At 42.7% G+C, this 21,294-nt stretch overlaps 1 protein-coding gene across 1 annotated transcript in view; it reads left to right on the forward strand.

The window, feature by feature from the left end:
* The first annotated feature begins 3,048 nt into the window (after positions 1-3,048).
* LOC128104255 (carboxylesterase 1C-like) overlaps positions 3,049-21,294 on the forward strand; it is a 32,047-nt gene continuing 13,801 nt past the window's right edge. The window contains exons 1-7 of the mRNA XM_052729101.1: positions 3,049-3,094; positions 3,430-3,634; positions 6,007-6,151; positions 9,250-9,383; positions 10,604-10,757; positions 12,149-12,253; positions 13,597-13,701. Of these exons, the coding sequence (XP_052585061.1) occupies positions 3,049-3,094; positions 3,430-3,634; positions 6,007-6,151; positions 9,250-9,383; positions 10,604-10,757; positions 12,149-12,253; positions 13,597-13,701 (894 nt within the window). The remainder of the gene's footprint in view (positions 3,095-3,429; positions 3,635-6,006; positions 6,152-9,249; positions 9,384-10,603; positions 10,758-12,148; positions 12,254-13,596; positions 13,702-21,294) is intronic.

Consider the following 21,294-nt stretch of genomic DNA (forward strand, 5'->3'; position numbering starts at 1 on the left):
TTTGTAATAATACAAATAAGATCAAACAAAAGGGAAGCAGAAACATAGTCATAAAAATTTCTCACAATCGCCTATTCCTCCCCACACTTTGAAGTGTTGATGTGTCAACTTATATCTTGCTTGCCATATTAATGAAGATATTACTTCAATTAATCTGCTTTTAGTTCTTACAGTAAATATATGAGTAGTTTATATACCAAATTTATACTACTAGAACTATTCGGTTGGAACCTCCAGCTGGCACCTACAGGGTCTGAGAAGCACCCCCGACCCCCGCTCCAAAACCCACCATCTCAGAGAATCTCCAACAAAGAGAAGGCACCAAAAGGCCCAGTTCGGTATCCTTGGCTGCTGTGGCAGCTCCTCCCCTGCAGTTGCCATCAGCCCAAGGCACCGCCTAAAACATTAACCTGGGCACAAACGCAGCTTGTGGGGACACGTATCGGAGTATATAAGCCCCCTGCTCTAGTTCCAGTACTTACGGGACTTCTGTCTCTTCTCCATCCTCCATCTCTGGAGCTGGAGAACTCACCCAGGAGTTCTTTGCTCAAATAAACCTATTATTTTACTTTTTAAATTCGGCTTGATTTGGTTTAATGCATCAGCAAAGAAACCTATTGTCACGTTACAGAAAACCTACTTAGAATATTTAGGTTGGTTTGTGTGATAATTTCCGAGCCATCTCTTTTATTTCTGCCCATGCATACATTTTTTTTCTTACTCCTTAACATGTCTTTATTTCAGTTTGACATTTTCCTTTAGAAGTTTTTAGATCACAAGCTTGGTAGAGACACAGTCTCTCACTTTTGTTTGTCTGAAGATAGCCCCATCCATCCTTCACCCTAGGGTGGTCTCAGTTACTGACTTCAGGATTATGAGGTTTGTGTCAATCCTCTTCCTAGATGTTTATATTCTCTGGGTTGAAAAGCACATTGTTTTGAGTTTAAGAGCTGAATTTAGATGTCTCTCCCTTCCTGGGTGGAGGGTGCCCCTCTGGACGGTGGGGTGCTTGGGTTTGGTTGCATATCCCCTATCTGCCTTCTTCTGTGTGTTTTTTCATATACTAAAAGCAAGCACTCTGCCTGCCTCCTGGATTTCCCTAACTCTTGTGAGGATAGTTCACAAGTAGTGATGTGTCTTGGTGAGAGACGGACGGAGGATCTGGGTCACCCTTTGTTTCATCCACTCTCCTAGAGAGTCACATCATTCAGACATGCCGGAATGCAAATGTCCTCTCTTGTGGTCACCTCGGCTTTGCCGTCATGTACTGTGATGTTCTTCTTGTAAAATAAACAACTTGACTTTTTAAAGATTTTGGTTTTTATGTGTGTGTGAATGTGTGTGTGTGTGTGTGTGTGTGTGTGTGTGTGTGTGTGTGTGTGTGTATGCAAGCACCCTTGGAGGCTAAAAGAGGGTGTCAGATCCCCTGGAGCTAGAGTAACATGTAGCTGTGGGTTGCCAACATGGATGCTGGGAGTAGAACATAGTTCTATGCAACAGCAGCAGGGCTCTGGCTCTTAACCACTGAACCAATCTCTCCACCCCCATGCAGTTTAATTCTTCTTTTTTAAATCTTTACCACTCCTGTCTCCACTCCAGATACCATTACCCTCCAACCAAGACTACCCTTTCCATTCCCCCAAAGAAGAGTTTGACAATTTGTTAAACAGAGTCAAACCAAAGCTTGATAATCATACCAGTCTTCACCACAAACTTTCCAAGCATCCATCAGAGAGCAGCATTATAGTAGAGACACATGCTTCTCTCCAAGGCTCCTGGGCCTCTGGGGATGAGAAACAGAAACAAGGCCATGTTATTAAACCAGAACTCAAACTGTACACATTCTCTCTCCCTCTCTCCCTCTCTCCCTCTCTCTCTCCCCCTCCCTCTGCCACTTGGGTACATTCCTGTGGGCGCAAATGACAAGCATTTTGAAACTTTTAAAGAATTCATAGATAACGGCTGGAGAGTTGGCTCAGCCTTTACAAGTAATGGCTACTTTTCTAGAGGACCCTTGTTCAAGGTCCAGGATCCACATGTTGATTCACAAGCTTTAACTCCATTCCCTGGTGTCCTGATGCCCTCTTCTGGCCTTTGTGGGCATTACATGCACATGGTGTATAGACATACATGCAAGTGAAGACTCTTACACAAAAAATAAAAATAAAATCTCAAAGAAAGAAGGAATTTGTAAATAAATGCATGGATGGATGATTAGAGCAAAAGACTATGGTCGATGAGGTTCATTTACTGTAAGAACATTGTGGTAGTTTGCAGGAGAAATGTCCCCCATAGTCTCAGGCATTTGAACACCTGAACCCAGTTGGTGGTGCTGTTTGGAGATATTTAGGAGATGTAGCCTTGTTAGAGGAAACGTGTCACTAGAGAGAGGCTTTCAGAGCTTAAAGACACTCATCATTTCTCTGCTTCGAGCTTGCACTCCAATATATGAGCTCTCAGCCCTTCCAACCATCTTGCTTGCCCTTGTTATCATGCTCCTGCTCTGCCATCATGGACTCCTATCCCTCTGGAAACTGGCTCTTCCTTAAGAGCAAGCTTAGATACCTTCCAAACTTGAGAGCAGGGCTTCGAGGAAATAGCAGTCCAAGGAAGCAGGGATTGTGCTAATTCCCCAGCTGAGGAACTCTGGGGACGTGACATGCTCTAAATTTTCAGGTTTGTAGTGAGAACCCTAGGCCAAGGTTTCTCGATGCCTGCAGACACCTGCTTGCTGGTGGCTGCCCTGGGAAGTTCAAGGTGCACTGAGCAGGAGTTACAGCTAGAAATGCTTGCATAAGAACTTGTTGGATGAGTTTCTGGCTATCTGTAATCTGAGCTTCCCTGGTGTTTTCCAGATGAAGAAGGGTAAACTCTTAGTGGGTGTGGCTTGGAGGTCTCAACACACACCCAGGAAGCTCTTTGGAGGAGGGATTTATATAATTGTGCTAGTTGGTTAGAGGCGGGTCTACAGCAAAGAGGCAGGAACAATGCTTTCTCTTTGAGCAGCAGGCACTTCCTCCCTGTCTCCAGAGCTCTTGTCCTTTCACAATGTGGCTCTGTGTCCTGGTCTGGACTTCTCTCGGCACAGTGTGGGGTAAGTTCTTCTGGATTACAAGCATTGGGTTGCGTGTTTGGAAATCTGTCCCGGACAAAGTGGGTGAAGATGTATACAGGACAAGCACAGAACAGTGCAATAACCCTCTCTCTACAGGGGCTTAGACTGGATGCCTTAATGCCTCCACTCAGTTGACTTTCAGTTGGCCCTCTTAGGCAAAGGTATTTCTCTTTATCATAGTATCATGTCAGAAGGAAATGAGACCTTGGAAGATTCAATTCAAGACACAAGCCTAAAAGTGACAAAACCAACCATGAATCCAGGTCTGATCTTTCCCTTCTGATGTATCCTCATGTTCTCTTGTCCAGCAGCAGAGCACCCATCCTCACCACCCGTGGTGAACACTGTTCATGGCAAAGTCCTGGGGAAGTATGTCAGCTTAGAAGGATTCGCACAGCCTGTGGCCGTCTTCCTGGGAGTCCCCTTTGCCAAGCCTCCTCTTGGATCCCTGAGGTTTGCTCCACCACAGCCTGCAGAGCCCTGGAGCTTCGTGAAGAACGCCACCTCCTACCCTCCTATGTAAGCTGCTGGGGTGGGCCCATTTCAGTGGGAATGTCTATCTCAGGTGATCCAGGATGGATTCAAGGAAATCCTCTGACTAGCTCCATTAACAGTAATTACTGGTACCCCTGAGAACACCATGGGTCCTCAAAAATGGTCTAGTTACTAAGTAATTTTCATATTTTCCCAAGCCCTTTATTTGGCACATACTTTTGAGAACCTGTGGTGAACCAGGAATGTGTTGGGTTTTCAGAAACCATTAGGAGGGGGAAAAAATCCATACCTTGATAAGCCTTTTATCCTATTGGTGGAAAGAGAAAATGAGAAACCCGTGGATTAGTACATCAAGTGCATAATATACTAAAATACACTAAATTCCTTGGAAAACAGTAATTGATTAGGTGAGGGAGACTAGAAGTAAGACGTTACTTTCTCCTCATTTGAACCTTGGCATTGCTTAGGAGTGGGATGGGTGTAGGACTTGTGGGTGAAGAGAACAGGGAAGGTGACTGCATGTTCTCACACCCAGGTCTACCTACCTACCTACTCACAAGCTAAGCAATTACCAAAGGTGTGCCACATCACCCTTGTAACTGAGTGAAAAAGTCCAAGAATTACAGACAGCCTCACAGCCACCACCGCAGAGAACCTCAAAAATCTATAAACCAGTTCAGACAGCATTTGTGTCCTCAGCAAGGTTCCTCTGAGGATTTCCGGCTTTAAACAGAGATCATAAAAACAGAGATTTTGGGTGACAGCCTAACACATTCATAAGCATCACGATCATGTCAGACCATATATATAGCAGCTGAGTATTTATTAGCTGTGCTTAATTGGGTACTAAGTTATTACTTACTCTATCTTCTATTTGGGTTCATTAAAGTACTTTGGTTTTCTTGACTATAAATAAAAGTTTAATGGATTATTGTTAGCTACATCATTACACACAATCATAACTATTTGGGGATAAATTTTCAAAGGTAATAATCTTGAGTCAACAACATGAACTTTGGGTACATTTGTCTCCAGAAACAACCAAATTCTGTGTGATTCTCCTATGGAAGCATGAAACCTCCATCTCTGGGGCCCTTACCCATGCCATGGCTTAGTTGGTGAATTTTTCCTGTGTGCAGTGGGTAAACAAACTGAGATCATAACAATAATAAATGGAAATTTGCTCTCTATACTGAATTTTTCTAAAGATTAGTGAACTCAAATTCTTGTAACCCCAATTGACGTTTGAATTTATGTTTTTTATGACTATTGTGCCCTTACTCTCAGTGATGTAGAGAAAATTACCCAGGATGGAGATTTAGAAGTCTCTGCTGTTCTATTTCTGTGGTTTGTGTGACATGCACAGTCTCACTTCTGCACACCAGGGACAGGGATGTCCAGCCTTGTCATTGCAAAAGGACCCAGAATGTGGCTAACTATCTACTTGGAAGTATAAGTACTACCTAACATGATCTTCCTGGCTTTGTGTCCTTGGGCCACCTGACAATCCTCTCTGTACCTCCAATTCCTCACCTGTGAATAATAATATTTAGGAATATTAATAAAGGAATAATAATAAAAGGTACAATAAAGGAATAATAATAAAAGGTACAATAAAGGAATAGTAATAGATACCTGAGGCTGACCTGACTCTAAATGGCTTTGAACACAAGGAGAGCTTGAATCTCTTCCTCACACTCTTTGAGGACTCAGTAACTGCTATCAATCCCATGCCACATTGTGCTTTTAAGACCCTTTATCAAGAAGCCAAAAGTGGTTGTTGGAATAAGAGGATGTTGAAACTTGGCAGGCGAAGCAGCAAGAACTTTGGAGACTTTACTTACCCTGCCTGGACCTGGAAGCTTGGGACAAGAGCAGGAAAGGAATTCACCACAGGCCACACAGCACATCATGTCTGAGATAGGACTAGAATTCAGTTCTCACACAAGATGCCTGCCCCACCTCAACCTTCAACAAGCTGCTTGTCATTGTAGCTAACTGCCTTGGTTGATGGACGTTTTCTGAGAACTACAGCATGTTAACCTGGTAGAGGAGGAGAGTCAGCTACAGACCAGCATATGAAGCCCAGAAGGGTAAAGCTCTGTTCAGTCACTGCAGGAAGTGACATCTCCTAGGGCAGGTCACCACATAGTCACCTTTCTCATGGGTCCAGAGCATCCCAAAACCTCCAGGAAGAAGAGAGGTACCAAGTGCTTCTCCCTTCATAGGACTGAGAGACCCTAGAGTTTACTGTGGCTGCCACCTCTCTCCCACAACAACGATTCCAGTAAAGCAACAGGAACTTCTGTTCTAGGCTCAAACCTCTCAGTGCATGGTCAGGACCAGACGACATGCTCAATCTGTCTGAGACTCTCAGATGTTCTCTCCCCTCCCAGGTGCTCCCAGGATGCAGTTGGAGGCCAGGTGTTCTCGGAGCTATTCACCAACAGAAAGGAGAGCATTCCTCTCAAATTTTCTGAAGACTGTCTCTACCTGAATATTTACACCCCTGCCGACTTGACAAAGAGCAACCGATTGCCTGTAAGAGCTGGCTGGGATCGTTGGTCCAGAGTTTCAGCCTGAGCATGTAGCTCTTCCCTGGGACTAGACAGGGATGAAGATAGCAGGGGTCAAGGGCACACAGGCAGGAAGTGATTAGGGAACAGAGCTTCCTTCAAGTTTTCACTTGCGTGTTTTTCCAGTGATGTCAGTCTTTGGTAGAGATCACTACACAGCTGACATGTAATTTCCCAAGTCTTCACAGGACAGAAGGAAAAGAATGGCTAATCTTACTTAGGAGAGTCTTATTGTTGGTTAAGTGGTGGCGATGGAGGAGAGTGCTGGATGTATTGGTGACTGAAGAGTCACAAGCCATGGTTACCTTTCTAAAGCTTTATTGGAAGAGAGAGAGGGGGAGGGAGGGAGGGAGGAAGAGAGAGAGAGAGAGAGAGAGAGAGAGAGAGAGAGAGAGAGAGAGAGAAAGAGAGACCACACGGAAGGGGGAGAATATAGAAGGAGAGAGTTCGGAAAGAGAGAACACAGAGAGATCACGCCCACTTTTTAGGCTGGGACTCCATTGCAGGCTGGTGAAGTAATTAAGGACATAATCCTTACACTTATCCCTGTGGCAGCCAAGTCATAACTTCCAAAATAGTCACAACTGGGAGGAATCTTAGGGGAAAGTAAACAACCCAACATGATGCAGGTAGAGAAACTGAGGTCCTGATGGGGAAAAAAGAGTACATGGAAGGGATGCTCGCAAGACTCAGGGCTCCTGGTTTTCATATGTGTGCTCTTAGATGGGGTCTAGGGGGAGATGTGTGATGGCTTTATTCTCAGGTCACCTGTGACAACTTTCATTGCCAGATGAAAATTTGTACTGTCCCATGAAGTAGGGAGGGAGGATGCTGGGCCGGTCTCCTAAGCATGTTCCCTGCCTGTGGACAGCAACCTGGGATTTGACTGTAGATCATTTCCACGTCTAGCTGCCTTTGGCACAGTCCAAGGACCAAATGAGTCAGCATTTCACATGGAAACATGGTGCAAGAGTCGGGCAAGCTGCCAGGTACAAATCACAAGGTTGGAGGAGAGTTTTCTGAAAAAGATAATCCTTGGATTGTAACAGGTCAGCACCCAATAAATTCCCAGAAGCCCTCTACATGAAATCCAGGACTGGGGGAGTTATAGATACATATGCTAAGATATGGTGTTAACTGTGCCTATCAGTCACAGAGAGAGAGAGGGAAAAAGTCTCAGTGACACCCATTCTTTACAGCATCTAAAGAGTGAGCATCCTAGGAGGCAGCCATAACCGGCCTTCTCATTGCAAAGGGACCCAGGATGTTGCTAACTATGTGCTTGGAAGTATAAGCACTACCTAACATGATCTTCCTGGATTTGTGCCCTTGGGCCACCTGACAACCCTCTCTCTGCCTCCAGTTCCTTCTCTCTAAAGTGTGAACAGCCATAGATGCCCAAGGCTGATCTGAGTCTGAAATAGCTTTGTGCACAAGGAGAACTTGCATCCCTATTCCTGACACTCTGCAGAGAGTCAGTAACTGATATCAATTCCACTAAACCTTGGACCTTCGAAACCCTTTATCAGGAAGCCAACAGCGATTGTTGAAATAGGGAGTGGTAGAACCTTAGTAGGCCAGCCAGTGAAACCTTTGGAAGTTTTAATCAACTCCACCTGGACCAAGAGTTTCAGGTTCCTAAAGGGTCAAACTTGGGGTCAGAGAAACGAAACATTTAAGCCATTCCCACACAGCTATGCTTTCAAGGACCATTCCAACTGTTCTACATAGATACATCATAATCTCTTCAAGACATCATTGCCCACCACCCTTGGACTCAGCCTTCACTCTTAGATATCCATGATTCCATCTCTCTTGGAGGTTGCAGGGGTCCAGTGGGAGGAAATGGGGACTTGAGATCGTGGTTACGGGAGATCCTTTGGCTGTGGGCACAGGTTCTAGAGCCATGAGGTCTGAGTATAAATCATGGATCTCCCTTTGACAAGCTGAGAGAGCAGAACCTTTTCTTAACCTCAGCCTGTTTCCTCACATGGGAATTGTCATAGGAAAGCTCAGTGACTCACAAGCTGCATCACAGTTCTGTCTGAGTACACACAGCCATGCTGACATGCTAGCCAGACCTGAAGGAGGGTCTGTCTCCTGACCCAACAGCTGGCTCACTGCACTGTTATCCTGAGCTGCAGGGATGAGGCAGCTCAGCATCCGGATGCTGGAAAATAGCATCAGGATCAAGCCTATCCTCCTCATATTGGCTGCAGTTTCTCAGCAGAAGACAAATTTACCCTCCGTTTCTTATCTGTCACACAAGACAGTATTATTCCTTACCATATGAGAGGTTATTTATACTGCATAGATCAATTCTTGGTTCATATTACCCATGAGATTTTCTCTTTAATTAATAGTATTATCACAATATTATTTTATACACCCTCATTTCTTCCCTGATTTATGTGCTATTTAAATCAAAGAATATGGATTATGAATTATTACATTCCTTCTTCTCAAGTTTTATCAGAGTGCCTGGTAACTGTAAATTCTGAGATAATGTTAGCCAAATGACCAAAGACGTCTTGAATGAAGTGGATGTGAGCTAGGCTTAGCATAGTGGGATGATTTGGGGTTGCAGAAGAGACACACTAGGAAGGGGCAGCATCAGGGCAGTGGGTGTCTCACAAGACAATCATGCACCATGGAGAGGTTTAATTCACCACTGAAGAGTTAACTGGGATGAAATTAAGTTGATATACAAAGTTGTCCCTTGCTCATGTTCAGTTGCCTGAAAAGTCCTGTCATGAAATGTCATGAAATGGGCTGATGACAACACCCTTGGGCCTTTACGGGTACCATAATAATCTCAATTCTGTGCCTTCGAAGGATGTGCGAAATGAAAGTAAGGTAAGGGGTACTGAGTGGCGTTGCATCCTGGACCTCATCTTGGAGAACTGGAAACAAGAGACTCAGCCTTTTGCAACCTTCCCAGGACTAGTGTGGTTTGGGTGATGACCTGGAGTCACAGCCTAGATACAGGCAACCAATCTAGATGAACTTGGCAGCCTTCCCAAGTCTTCAATGTACTGCCTGTGTGGCTGTATTATTGTCCAGGTGATGGTGTGGATCCATGGAGGTGGACTGATGATAGGCGGAGCATCAACCTATGATGGACTAGCTCTCTCTGCCCATGAAGATGTGGTGGTGGTAACAATTCAATATCGCCTGGGTATTTGGGGATTACTCAGGTAAGACACTAGATTTTCCCCTCTGCATGTTAGTGTTTACTTTGGTTGTCTTTCTATTAATAAAACAAATGTCTTAGACTGGGTAGCTATAAGAACACAGATTTATATAAAACAGTGTGGAAGACTCAAAGTCCAATATTGGGTAGAAGACCACTTGTGAGATGCCTTAGCTAGGAAGTAACATAGTAGAAGAGCAGACATCAGATTTTTACATGCAGAAGAGATCACATGACAAGGGAGGAAGTGAGTGATGGGAGACAGTCTTGCTACTTTTTACAACAAAACAGCCCTGGGGAACTAACCAAGGTCCTATGAACACTACAGAGATCCCTCTTGAGGCTGGCACACTCAATGACAAAATCACCTTGCACTTGGCCTCATTTTTTCAGATTCATTCACTATTTATACTGACCGCCACAGTAGAGACCAGAACCCATCACCAGACTGTGCAGCCATTATTACCTTTTGCTATTTCCATAACCAAAGTCCTATCTCTCTGACATTTATAGTTTCCATAATCACTTGTTGTTCTAAATGTGTAGTTTTAATACAATAGCTGTTCCAGCCAGTGGCCTGAGTGTTCTGTGAGACAATGACTGGGTCCTACCCTGTCTCTGCACAGTGGTCCCCATTTCTAATGATATGAAAGACCCTACAGAGTCTCTGGTCTACTTTCATCTCATACTTCTTACATTCAAACATCTATTCCCATGGCCTGGGCCTTTGTATCTACTGCTTCTCCTAACTAAAATCCCTTTTGTAATTACTGACGAGACCCATGTGATCCTTTATTCCTCTTTCATAGTGTTACTGCTTCAAATAGGACTTTCCCAGTTGAAACACCACCCTACACCCCACATTGACCACACTGTCTTTTTCTGACAGCTGACATCTCTCTTCTAGTCTACTTGATTCAGCTCCCAGTGTGAACTGGGCATAGTTGGAGATTTTGTCTGTCTTGTAATGGGATATTCTTTAGCTAGCTGTTAGGGCAATGTAGGATGTATCATGGATCCTCATCACAGCACATAATTGCTAGATGAGTGTGCAGCCCCACATAAAGCAATGCTGTAGAGATAACAGGCAGGTGAAGTCCCCCATGTCAAATATGTAGCATCCAATCTGATTCTGAAAGACTCACTGAATTTCCCCAGGCCATCTAAGCTCTCAAGAGCCCTGCCATGGCATCTCTACCCCAATTACACCCTGTCATCTTGCAGCACAGGAGATGAACACAGCCCTGGGAACTGGGGTCATTTGGACCAGGTGGCTGCACTACGCTGGGTCCAGGACAACATTGCCAACTTTGGAGGGAACCCAGGCTCTGTGACCATCTTTGGAGAGTCAGCAGGAGGTGCAAGTGTCTCTCTTCTTGTGAGTATTCTTGGCACCAGACCTCTTTCTGGGGTTTGATGTGGTTGCTGAGGGGACCTACTTCAAAGCAGCAAATCTAGCACAATACCTTTGCATCCCATACCTGTGTTCAGGTTGACTCCGTTTGTTGCACAGCATCAGATGGTGAACAGCTTCAGAAGCAATTAACTCTGTTTTACTAAGCTTACCATTCAATTTTTTGTCCTGTCCCATGAAAATCTCCAGCTTCTCTTCTCTCTTAGTGGATAGCTTCCTCTTTCCTAATAATTTTAGCATTCCGACTCACTGGACAAGTCCTGGGATGCAGTGATGTGGAGGGAAGCAATGAGTTGGACCAAGCGTCCTTGTTTGGGCTGAAGCCACATCTGCACATTAAGGAAATTCAAGACGCGAAGTCAGACTGGGGCTTCCTCTGAGGTTAAAAAGGCAGCAGCAGGACGTCTTAGGGGGTGTGAGGAAGTGAAGAGGTGAGGAAGGAGAGCTGGAAAACCCCATGCGGAGGACTAGGGCAGAAGATGTGGGTCACAGGCACAGACGGGGCATGTGACGTGTCTTGCTGGTGCATGGAACTGAGCCATGGGAACAGTGAGGGGACTAGAGGATGCTCTGGGAGCCATAAGAAACCTTAGCTTCTGCAAAGATGAGCAGAAATTCAGCAATGGAACTAACACATGAGCTTCATACTTGAACTCCCAGAGGAAGAATTTTTAAATAAAGGAAAAAGAAATCTATAAAACATCCAATGAAGAATAAATCATCCATAACAACATACCCAGGGATTGTCACTTGGCTATTGTTACATTTATTTTTCCAGTCTTTTCTTAAAATTATAAGTAAAAATACATAAACATGTATGTATATCATTATTTTTATCTATTCATTATGCATGCATCCATCTATCATCCATGATCTCTTTTTTCTCTATATATAACATAGTAAATATTTTCCTTAATAGTAAGCCCTCGTCCACATTACTACCTTTCTGTGTGGCATCTTTCCAAGAACGACAGAATTCATCGGCAGAAACTTGCACAGTATCTTGATGAAAGTGTGTGAGATGCAGCCTGGGGCAAGTCTCTTTGGCTTTGGTCAAACATCTGGGACTTAACTATGGTTTGTTTTTCTCCCTAGTGGCCTTTGGCATGGGCTGATGACCCAGGGAGTCAGCATTCCTGTCAACAAAGGCCCAGAGATTGGGCAGGCCTCTAGTTACTGGTCCCAAGAATGATGCGGCCATTGTGATGCAGCTCCCAGCTTCAGCTAATCTGATATAGAGATCCCTCACAGCTGTGCTTAGAGGTTTATCTCTATGTGAGTCTAGATCTGTTTTCAATTGATGTTAACCATGACACCCATCTTGTGAACACAAAATCTCTCCTCTCCTCTGCCAGGTGTTGTCTCCTCTGGCCAAGAACCTCTTCCACAGAGCCATTTCCGAGAGTGGTGTGGTCCTCATTGGAGGCATGGTCAAGAAGAACACCAAGTCTGCTACTGAAGTAGGTCCCAATCTGGACAACTTCTGCACCCTTTTCTGAGCTTCCCTGGGGTCTTCACTGGTCTTTTTGGCTGTGGGATGCAGTTTAGGTACTCAAACAATTCTAGAAGCAAGAATGGCTGGGCAGAAGGGCTGCTTTTTGGCTCACAGCTAAGATACATCCTGCAATTTCTGAAGTGCCTCCATGTGAATCGTGTTACTCAGACACCCTGTGATTCTGCCCAGAACCTGAAACATGAAGAGATTCTGTAGCTCACCTGAGGACAAGTATTTAGAGTGGAAGAGGTAGCATTTAAAACCAAACAAGTTTTTTTTTTTTTTTTTGGTTTTTCGAGACAGGGTTTCGCTGTGTAGCTTTGCGCCTTTCCTGGAACTCACTTGGTAGCCCAGGCTGGCCTCGAACTCACAAAGATCTGCCTGGCTCTGCCTCCCAAGTGCTGGGATTAAAGGCGTGCACCACCACCGCCCGGCTAAAACCAAACAAATTTTATCCTTCATTTCCAATTGCCTCTTTAGAGGCATTCAAGTTAGAGAACATTGTGTCCAGTGTGTGTGTGTGTGTGTGTGTGTACATGGTACTTGGGGTGGACTCTGTACCCATTTAAACAGGGAAAAGCTAACAGGGGTGCAGATATTGATTATGTAATCAGTACATGCCGTTATTTCAATTAGTAATAGAGGCAATATTCTGCGGGATCCACTATCTACAACTGATATTTTAGAGCAATGGTTCTCAACCTTCCTAATGCTACAGCCCTTTAATATAGTTCTTCATGTGGTTGTGACCCACAGCCATAAAATTATTTTCATTGCCACTTCATAACTGTAACTTTGCTACTGTTGTGAATCGTAATGTAAATATCTGATATGCAGGATGTATTTTTATTGTTACAATTTGACCCAAAGGGTTTCAACCCACAAATTCAGAACTGCTGATTTAGAGACTTTACAAACCCTCTGTAACCATAAGAAACTGGGTGTGCAAGCCAAATATGGTGATGCATGACTGTAATCCAAATACCTGAGGAAGCAAAGATAGGGGGGAAAAAAGATGCAAGACTGAGGCCACCTTGGTCTACATTCCAAGTCCTGGGCCAGCCAGGGATACTTAGTGAAACTCCATCACAAAAACAAACAAACAAATAAAAGTGAATGAAAGAAAGAAAAGAAGAGGAGGGAGTCAGGGGGAGAAGGAGAGGAAGAGAGAAAAAGCAGAAGCAGGAAGAGGAGGAGGAGGAAGAAGAAGAAGGAGAAGAAGAAAATTGGGCTAGAATCCACTGTCTACATTGATGGAGGATGTAGTCATTACTCTTGACCTCTGCTGTTGCCTGTGATCTTTTTCAGCTAATTGCTACTATTTTGGGGTGTAAAACCACCACATCAGCTGTCATGGTTCACTGCCTGCGCCAGAAGACGGAGAATGAGCTCTTGGAGGTTGCACTGAAATTGGTACGTGGGTCCATTCTACTTGCCTCTATTCTGAGTCCTTGCCCAAAATCTATTCTGCTGTTCTTGTCCTGGTTAAACTCTAAGGGGACAATTTCTCATCTCTCAAGAAGAGTGTTGGCCTTCTAACCCCAACTGAGAATTTCACTTATTATGAAACACTTTAAATGTCAAAAAGTAGTCCAGTTATATATTCCATGGTGAGGAATTGCATGTAAATCTTCCAAGCTTGCTTCTTGAACATTCTTGTCACATTCCCACCTTCTTCTGCATTAAACTTCCTCCTCTCCCTAGAATCCTCCTTTCCCATTTTTTTCTGTCAGTTCAGTTGTATCTTGCTATTCCCCTTTACCCTCCCCTCTTTTTCTTCCATATTTTCTTCTCTCCCCCTTCCTACAGGCTCCTTCTTCCCCATTTCCCTGACCAGGTCACTTGTACCCTGCTGTTCCCTTCTCTATTCCTCTCCCAAATCCCCTATCCTGTCAACATCTCTGTTTTACTTTCCTGGTTTCTGTGGCTACTCCAGGTTATGTATTCACATCTGGAAATTTGGAGTTAAGATCCTCCAGTGAGATACAACATGTGATATTTGTCTTTCTGCATCTATGTTACCTCACTTAATATGATCTTGTCTAGCTCTACCCATTTACCTACAATGTTCATGAGTTCTTTTACTTTGCAACTGAATAGTATTCTGTAGTGTATATGTACCACATTTTCAGTATCCATTTGTCAGTTGAAGGGCATTTATTTAGGTTGTGTCCTTTCCTGGCTATTGTGAATAGAGCATCAATGAACATGGCTGACAAAGTAGCTATAGAGCAGGAAATCAAGTCCTTTGGGCATATGCTAAGTAGTGATATAACTAAATCATATGGTAGATTTATATTTAGCTTTTTGAGAATTCTCCACACTGATTTCCACCGTGGTTGCACCAGTTTGCAATCCCACCAATAGCAAATGGGTTCTTTTCTCCCCACCTTCTCTCCAACAGTTGTTGTTGGTTGTTCTGTTGATCTTTGCTATTTTGACTGGGGTAACTTGAAATATAAAAGTTGTTTTGATTTGTATTTCCCTAATTACTAGGGATGATGAACATTTTTTGAGATATTCCTTAGACATTTTCTCTTTTTTTGAGAACTCCCTATTCAGGTCCCAAGCCCATTTTTTGAACGGGTCATTTGTTCTGTGGACTCATTGTCTGTTGAATTCTTTAAATATTTTCCCAGATGTATAGCTGACAAAAATTGCCTCCCATTATGTGGGCTTCTTCATCCAGTTGGTTGTTTCTTTACCCATTTATACTTTTTTTGATCAATTCTATCTATCTGTCCCTCTATCCACCCATCCATCCACCCATCCATCATTCAAAGTATATGGAGGAGATGTGAAAGGAGAATCAGTGAATGTATAAACTAAACCCCATCCCTTCTCACAAATAACAATCCAAAGAGAGACACAGTCTTGCACTTGTTAGGTTAAGCCTGATAGAACTGTGAAGAAGGGATCCATTGAATACACTCATCATTCCTCAGGGAAGTGATTTGATTAATGGACAGTTGTGAGAGTCTACATCATGGAATCCAATCAGGACAAACATCCAGAGGAAAGAGCATCCGGGTCATAAGGAATACCACTTTTGTGAAAGAGGAATTGATGTGAGCTCAGGAGTCATCTGAGCCCTTGCCTTCTCTATTTGAATCATGGACACTCCAAAACACTCCTGGGTCTCTTGGACAAGTTTCTAGCATTGTGTTCTTTTTTTAATATCCATGGGTTATGCTGATATGGCTTTAGGGCTTTGGTCACAAAATTCAGAAAAGGAGTCCAAGATGTTCAAAGACTTAAAAGAGCTATTTTCTAATACCAGAAGCCGTCAAATAATTCCCGGTGTTCTCTATGTGACATAGGACAACCAGATGACACAGGAATATCTGGTGATTTTAGAAAACTCAGAGACCTAAGATCTCAGCACAATCTGAGATTATTTGAGATCTTGGAGAAGTGCTTTTATGATTATCCACTGCCCTATGTCTCCCTCTCCCTCCCCCTCCCCCTCCCCCTCCCCCTCCCCCTTCCCTTCTCTCTCTCTCTCTCTCTCTCTCTCTCTCTCTCTCTCTCTCTCTCTCTCTCTCTCTCTCTCTCTCACACACACACATGCACTCATGCACGCACGTACACATGCATGTGTTCACATACACACATAGATATTGCATCCCTGGGTGGTAAAGATTCAACCCACTAGCCGGGCGGTGGTGGCGCACGCCTTTAATCCCAGCACTCGGGAGGCAGAGCCAGGCGGATCTCCATGAGTTCGAGGCCAGCCTGGGCTACCAAGTGAGTTCCAGGACAGGCGCAAAGCTACACAGAGAAACCCTGTCTCGAAAAACCAAAAAAAAAAAAGATTCAACCCACAATGAAGGGTTCCTAGCAATGGCTTCCCCCATATATGAGAGAACCAATGGCTAACAAGCAGTGTTACAATCACTGAAAATGTAGTGACACAACAAAGAAAGGCATATGCAGAGCTAAGGGTCACTGGGCTTGTGGGTATCAGGATTTTGTTATGCAAGATAAGAATAATCTTCAAGAATTCCTGAACACAGTATTTTTTCTCTTTTTGTTATTTTTATTAGGAAGCATTTTAAAAAAGCATCATGGTAATTCTCTTGACATACTCTAGTATGCGTCTCTAGGAAATCTGGTCTTTTTGTTTATTTTTGAGATTATAATTCAATTACAACTTTTCTTCCTTCCTTCTCCTCCTAAACCCTTCCATGCTCTTCTCAAATGCATGGCCTCTTTGTTCACTAATTGTAATTACATGCATGTATTTGTTGTATATACATATATATCCCTAAATGTAACCCCTTAACAGAATCTTCAAGTGACTCTAAAGTTCAGGAGCAGAGGGCTTGTGACATGGCTGGATCCAGATGCTGTGATGGCATTATTCAGTATCAACCTCTCTGTTCCTTTGTTTTCCGTTTTTCTTGCTTACCTTCTTTCTGAATATTTTCATCACATGTTAATGGCTGAACTCAGGAAGTGAGACTAAATAAGAGGGGCAGGTCCTGTCCTAATATCCATTCCACCTCCAGTCCAATCTCCTCTTGATCCCACACAGTCTTGGCTACCACTTCCACCTCATTGAGCTATTGTTCCTGAGGGAAACTGTAGCAGGAATCTTAGAAGGTCTTATTAATAAAATCAAACCTGAGGCCAGTTATTGGGGTGAATGCTGGAAGCTCAGAGAAGCAGAACAAGCCACAGCTACCTCACCTTGCCAACTTCTCAGCTGATCCTGTTTTCTCAGACTAGAAGCCTCTGTGTCCTCATCCGAATGGATCTCAGCTGAACTACTTCTTGAAAGCCTGAAAGCTTAACCAGCCAAAACTTCTAGTTTCTGGACTTCACGCCTTATATACCTTTCTGCTTTCTGTCATCACTCCCTGGGATTAAAGTTTCGCTTTCTGAGATTAAAGGTGTGAGTCGCCATGCTTGGCTGTCTCCTTGAACATACAGAGATCCAGGTAGATCTTTGCCTCTGGAAAGCTAGGATTAAAGGCATGTGCTACCACTGCCTATCCTCTATGTTTAAGAATAATAGGGGTCGAAGAAGGAGAAGAATACCAACTCAAGGGCACAGAAAATATATTCAACAAGATCATAGAAGAAAACTTTCCCAACTTAAAGAAGGAAATGCCTATGAAGATACAAGAAGCTTATAGAACACCAAACAGACTAGACCCCCAAAAAAAGTCCCCTCGCCACATAATAGTTAAACAACTAAACGTACAGAATAAAGAAAGAATATTAAGAGCAGCAAAGGAAAAAGGCCAAGTGACATATAAAGGCAAACCCATCAGAATAACACCCGATTTCTCAATGGAGACTTTGAAAGCCAGAAGAACCTGGACAGATGTAATGCAGACACTAAGAGACCATGGATGTCAACCTAGACTAATATACCCAGCAAAACTTTCAATCACCATAGATGGAGTAAACAAGACATTCCATGACAAAGCCAGATTTAAACAATACTTATCCACAAACCCAGCCCTACAGAAAGCACTAGAAGGAAAATTCCAACCCAAGGAAGTCAGATACACCCTCGAAAACACAGGCAACAGATAAAGCCACAGCAGTAAACCCCAACGTATAGAAGTACCCACACATCACCACCAAAAAATAACAGGAATGAACAATCACTGGTCATTAATTTCCCTCAATATCAATGGACTTAATTCACCTATAAAAAGACATAGGCTTACAGAATGGATACGAAAGCAGGACCCATCTTTCTGCTGCATACAAGAAACACATCTCAAATTCGAAGATAGACACTACCTAAAAATAAGAGGCTGGGAAAAGACTTTCCAATCAAATGGTCTTAAGAAACAAGCGGGTGTAGCCATCCTGATATCCAGCAAAATAGACTTCAAACTAAAATCAATCAAAAGAGATCAAGAAGGGCATTACATACTCATCACAGGAAAGATCCACCAAGATGAAGTCTCAATTCTGAATATTTATGCCCCAAACACAAGGGCACCCACATATGTAAAAGAAACATTACTAAAGCTTAAATCACATATAAAACCCCACACGTTAATAGTGGGAGACCTCAACACCCCACTTTCACCACTGGACAGATCTCCCAAATTGAAACTTAACAGAGAAATAAAGGACTTAACTGATGTCATGACTCAAATGGACTTAATCGATATATACAGAACATTCCATCCTAACAAAAAAGAATATACCTTCTTCTCAGCACCCCATGGAACCTTCTCTAAAATTGACCACATACTTGGCCACAAAACAAATCTAAACAGATACAAAACAATTGGAATAACCTCCTGTGTTCTATCAGACCACCATGGTCTAAAGTTGGATTTCAACAACAACAAAAACTACAGAAAACCTGCAATCTCATGGAAACTGAATAATACCCTACTGAATCACCAATGGGTTAAGGAAGAAATAAAGAAAGAAATTAAAGACTTCCTAGAGATCAATGAAAATGAAGACACCACATATCCAAATTTATGGGACACTATGAAAGCAGTACTAAGAGGGAAATTCATAGCACTAAATGCCCACATAAATAAGTTGGAGAAATCTCACACTAGAGACTTAACAGCATACCTGAAAGCTCTAGAACAAGAAGAAGCACAGTCTCCCAGGAAAAATAGACGCCAGGAAATTATCAAAGTGAGAGCTGAAATCAATAAAATAGAAACAAAGAGAACAATACAAAAAATTAATGAAACAAAGAGTTGGTTCTTTGAGAAAATCAACAAGATAGACAAGCCCTTATCCAAACTAACCAAAAGACAGAGAGAGAGCATCCAAATCAACAAAATCAGAAATGAAAAGGGGGACATAACAACAGACATTGAGGAAATCCAGAGAATCATCAGGTCATACTTCAAAAACCTCTATTCGACAAAACTGGAAAACCTAAAAGAAATGGATAACTTTCTGGATAGGTACCACATACCTAAGTTAAATCAAGACCAGATAAACTATTTAAATAGTCCAATAACCCCTAACGAAATAGAAACAGTCATTAAAAGTCTCCCAACCAAAAAAAGCCCAGGACCAGATGGTTTCAGCGCAGAATTCTACCAGATCTTCAAAGAAGAGTTAATACCAATACTCTCTAAATTGTTCCACACAATAGAAACAGAAGGAACATTACCAAACTCCTTCTACGAGGCTACAATTACCCTAATTCCTAAACCAAACAAGGATACAACAAAGAAAGAGAACTACAGACCGATCTCCCTCATGAACATTGATGCAAAAATACTCAATAAAATACTGGCAAACAGACTCCAAGAACACATCAAAGCAATTATCCACCATGATCAAGTAGGATTCATTCCAGGGATGCAAGGGTGGTTCAACATACGAAAGTCCGTCAATGTAATACACCATATAAACAAACTCAAAGAAAAAAACCATATGATCATCTCACTGGATGCAGAAAAGGCATTTGACAAAATCCAACACCCCTTCATGATAAAGGTATTGGAGCGATCAGGAATACAGGGAACATACCTAAACATAATAAAGGCAATTTACAGCAAGCCAACAGCCAACATCAAATTAAATGGAGAGAAACTCAAAGCAATTCCACTAAAATCAGGAACGAGGCAAGGCTGTCCACTCTCCCCATACTTATTCAATATAGTACTTGAAGTTCTAGCCAGAGCAATAAGACAACATAAGGAGATTAAGGGGATACAAATTGGAAAGGAAGAAGTCAAGCTTTCCCTATTTGCAGATGACATGATAGTATACTTGAGCGACCCCAAAGATTCCACCAAGGAACTGATACAGCTTATAAACACCTTCAGCAACATAGCAGGATACAAGATCAACTCAAAAAAATCAGTAGCCCTCCTATATACAATGGACAAAGAAGCGGAGAAGGAAATCAGAGATACATCACCCTTTACTATAGCCACAAACGACATAAAATACCTTGGGGTAACACTAACCAAGCAAGTGAAGGACCTATATGACAAGAACTTTAAGTCCCTGAAAAAAGAAATTGAAGAAGATGTCAGAAAATGGAAAGATCTCCCATGCTCATGGATAGGCAGGACTAACATAGTAAAAATGGCAATCTTACCAAAAGCAATCTACAGATTCAATGCAATCCCCATCAAAATACCAACACAATTCTTCACAGACCTGGAAAAAATAATACTCAACTTCATATGGAAAAACAAAAAACCCAGGATAGCCAAAGGAATCCTGTACAATAACACAACTTCTGGAGGCATCACGATCCCTGACTTCAAGCTCTACTATAGAGCTACAGTAATAAAAACAGCTTGGTACTGGCATAAAAACCGACATGTGGACCAATGGAATCGAATTGAAGACCCTGACATTAATCCGCACACCTATGAACATATAATTTTTGACAAAGAAGCCAAAAGCGCACAATGGAAAAAAGAAAGCATCTTCAACAAATGGTGCTGGCAAAACTGGATATCAACATGTAGAAGGCTGCAAATAGATCCATATCTATCACCGTGCACAAAACTTAAGTCCAAGTGGATCAAGGACCTCAACATAAATCCAGCTACTCTGAACCTGCTAGAAGAGAAAGTAGGAAGTAGTCTTGAACGCATTGGCATAGGAGACTACTTCCTAAATAGAACACCAGTAGCACAGACTCTGAGACAAACAATCAATCAATGGGACCTCTTGAAACTGAGAAGCTTTTGTAGAGCAAAGGATACGGTCAACAAGGCAAAGCGACAGCCTACAGAATGGGAAAAGATCTTCACCAACCCCACATCTGACAGAGGACTGATATCCAGAATATATAGGGAACTCAAGAAATTAGACATCAAAATGCCCAACAGTCCAATTAAGAAATGGGCTATAGAACTAAACAGAGAATTCTCAACAGAGGAAACTCAAATGGCCGAAAGACATTTAAGGAACTGCTCAACATCCCTAATCATCAGGGAAATGCAAATCAAAACAACTCTGAGATACCACCTTACGCCTGTCAGAATGGCTAAGATCAAAAACACTGAAGACACCTTATGCTGGAGAGGATGTGGA

This window comes from Peromyscus californicus, unplaced genomic scaffold, assembly GCF_007827085.1.
Source record: "Peromyscus californicus insignis strain IS unplaced genomic scaffold, ASM782708v3 Scaffold_8__1_contigs__length_139910024, whole genome shotgun sequence".
In the NCBI taxonomy this organism is placed as follows: domain Eukaryota; kingdom Metazoa; phylum Chordata; class Mammalia; order Rodentia; family Cricetidae; genus Peromyscus; species Peromyscus californicus.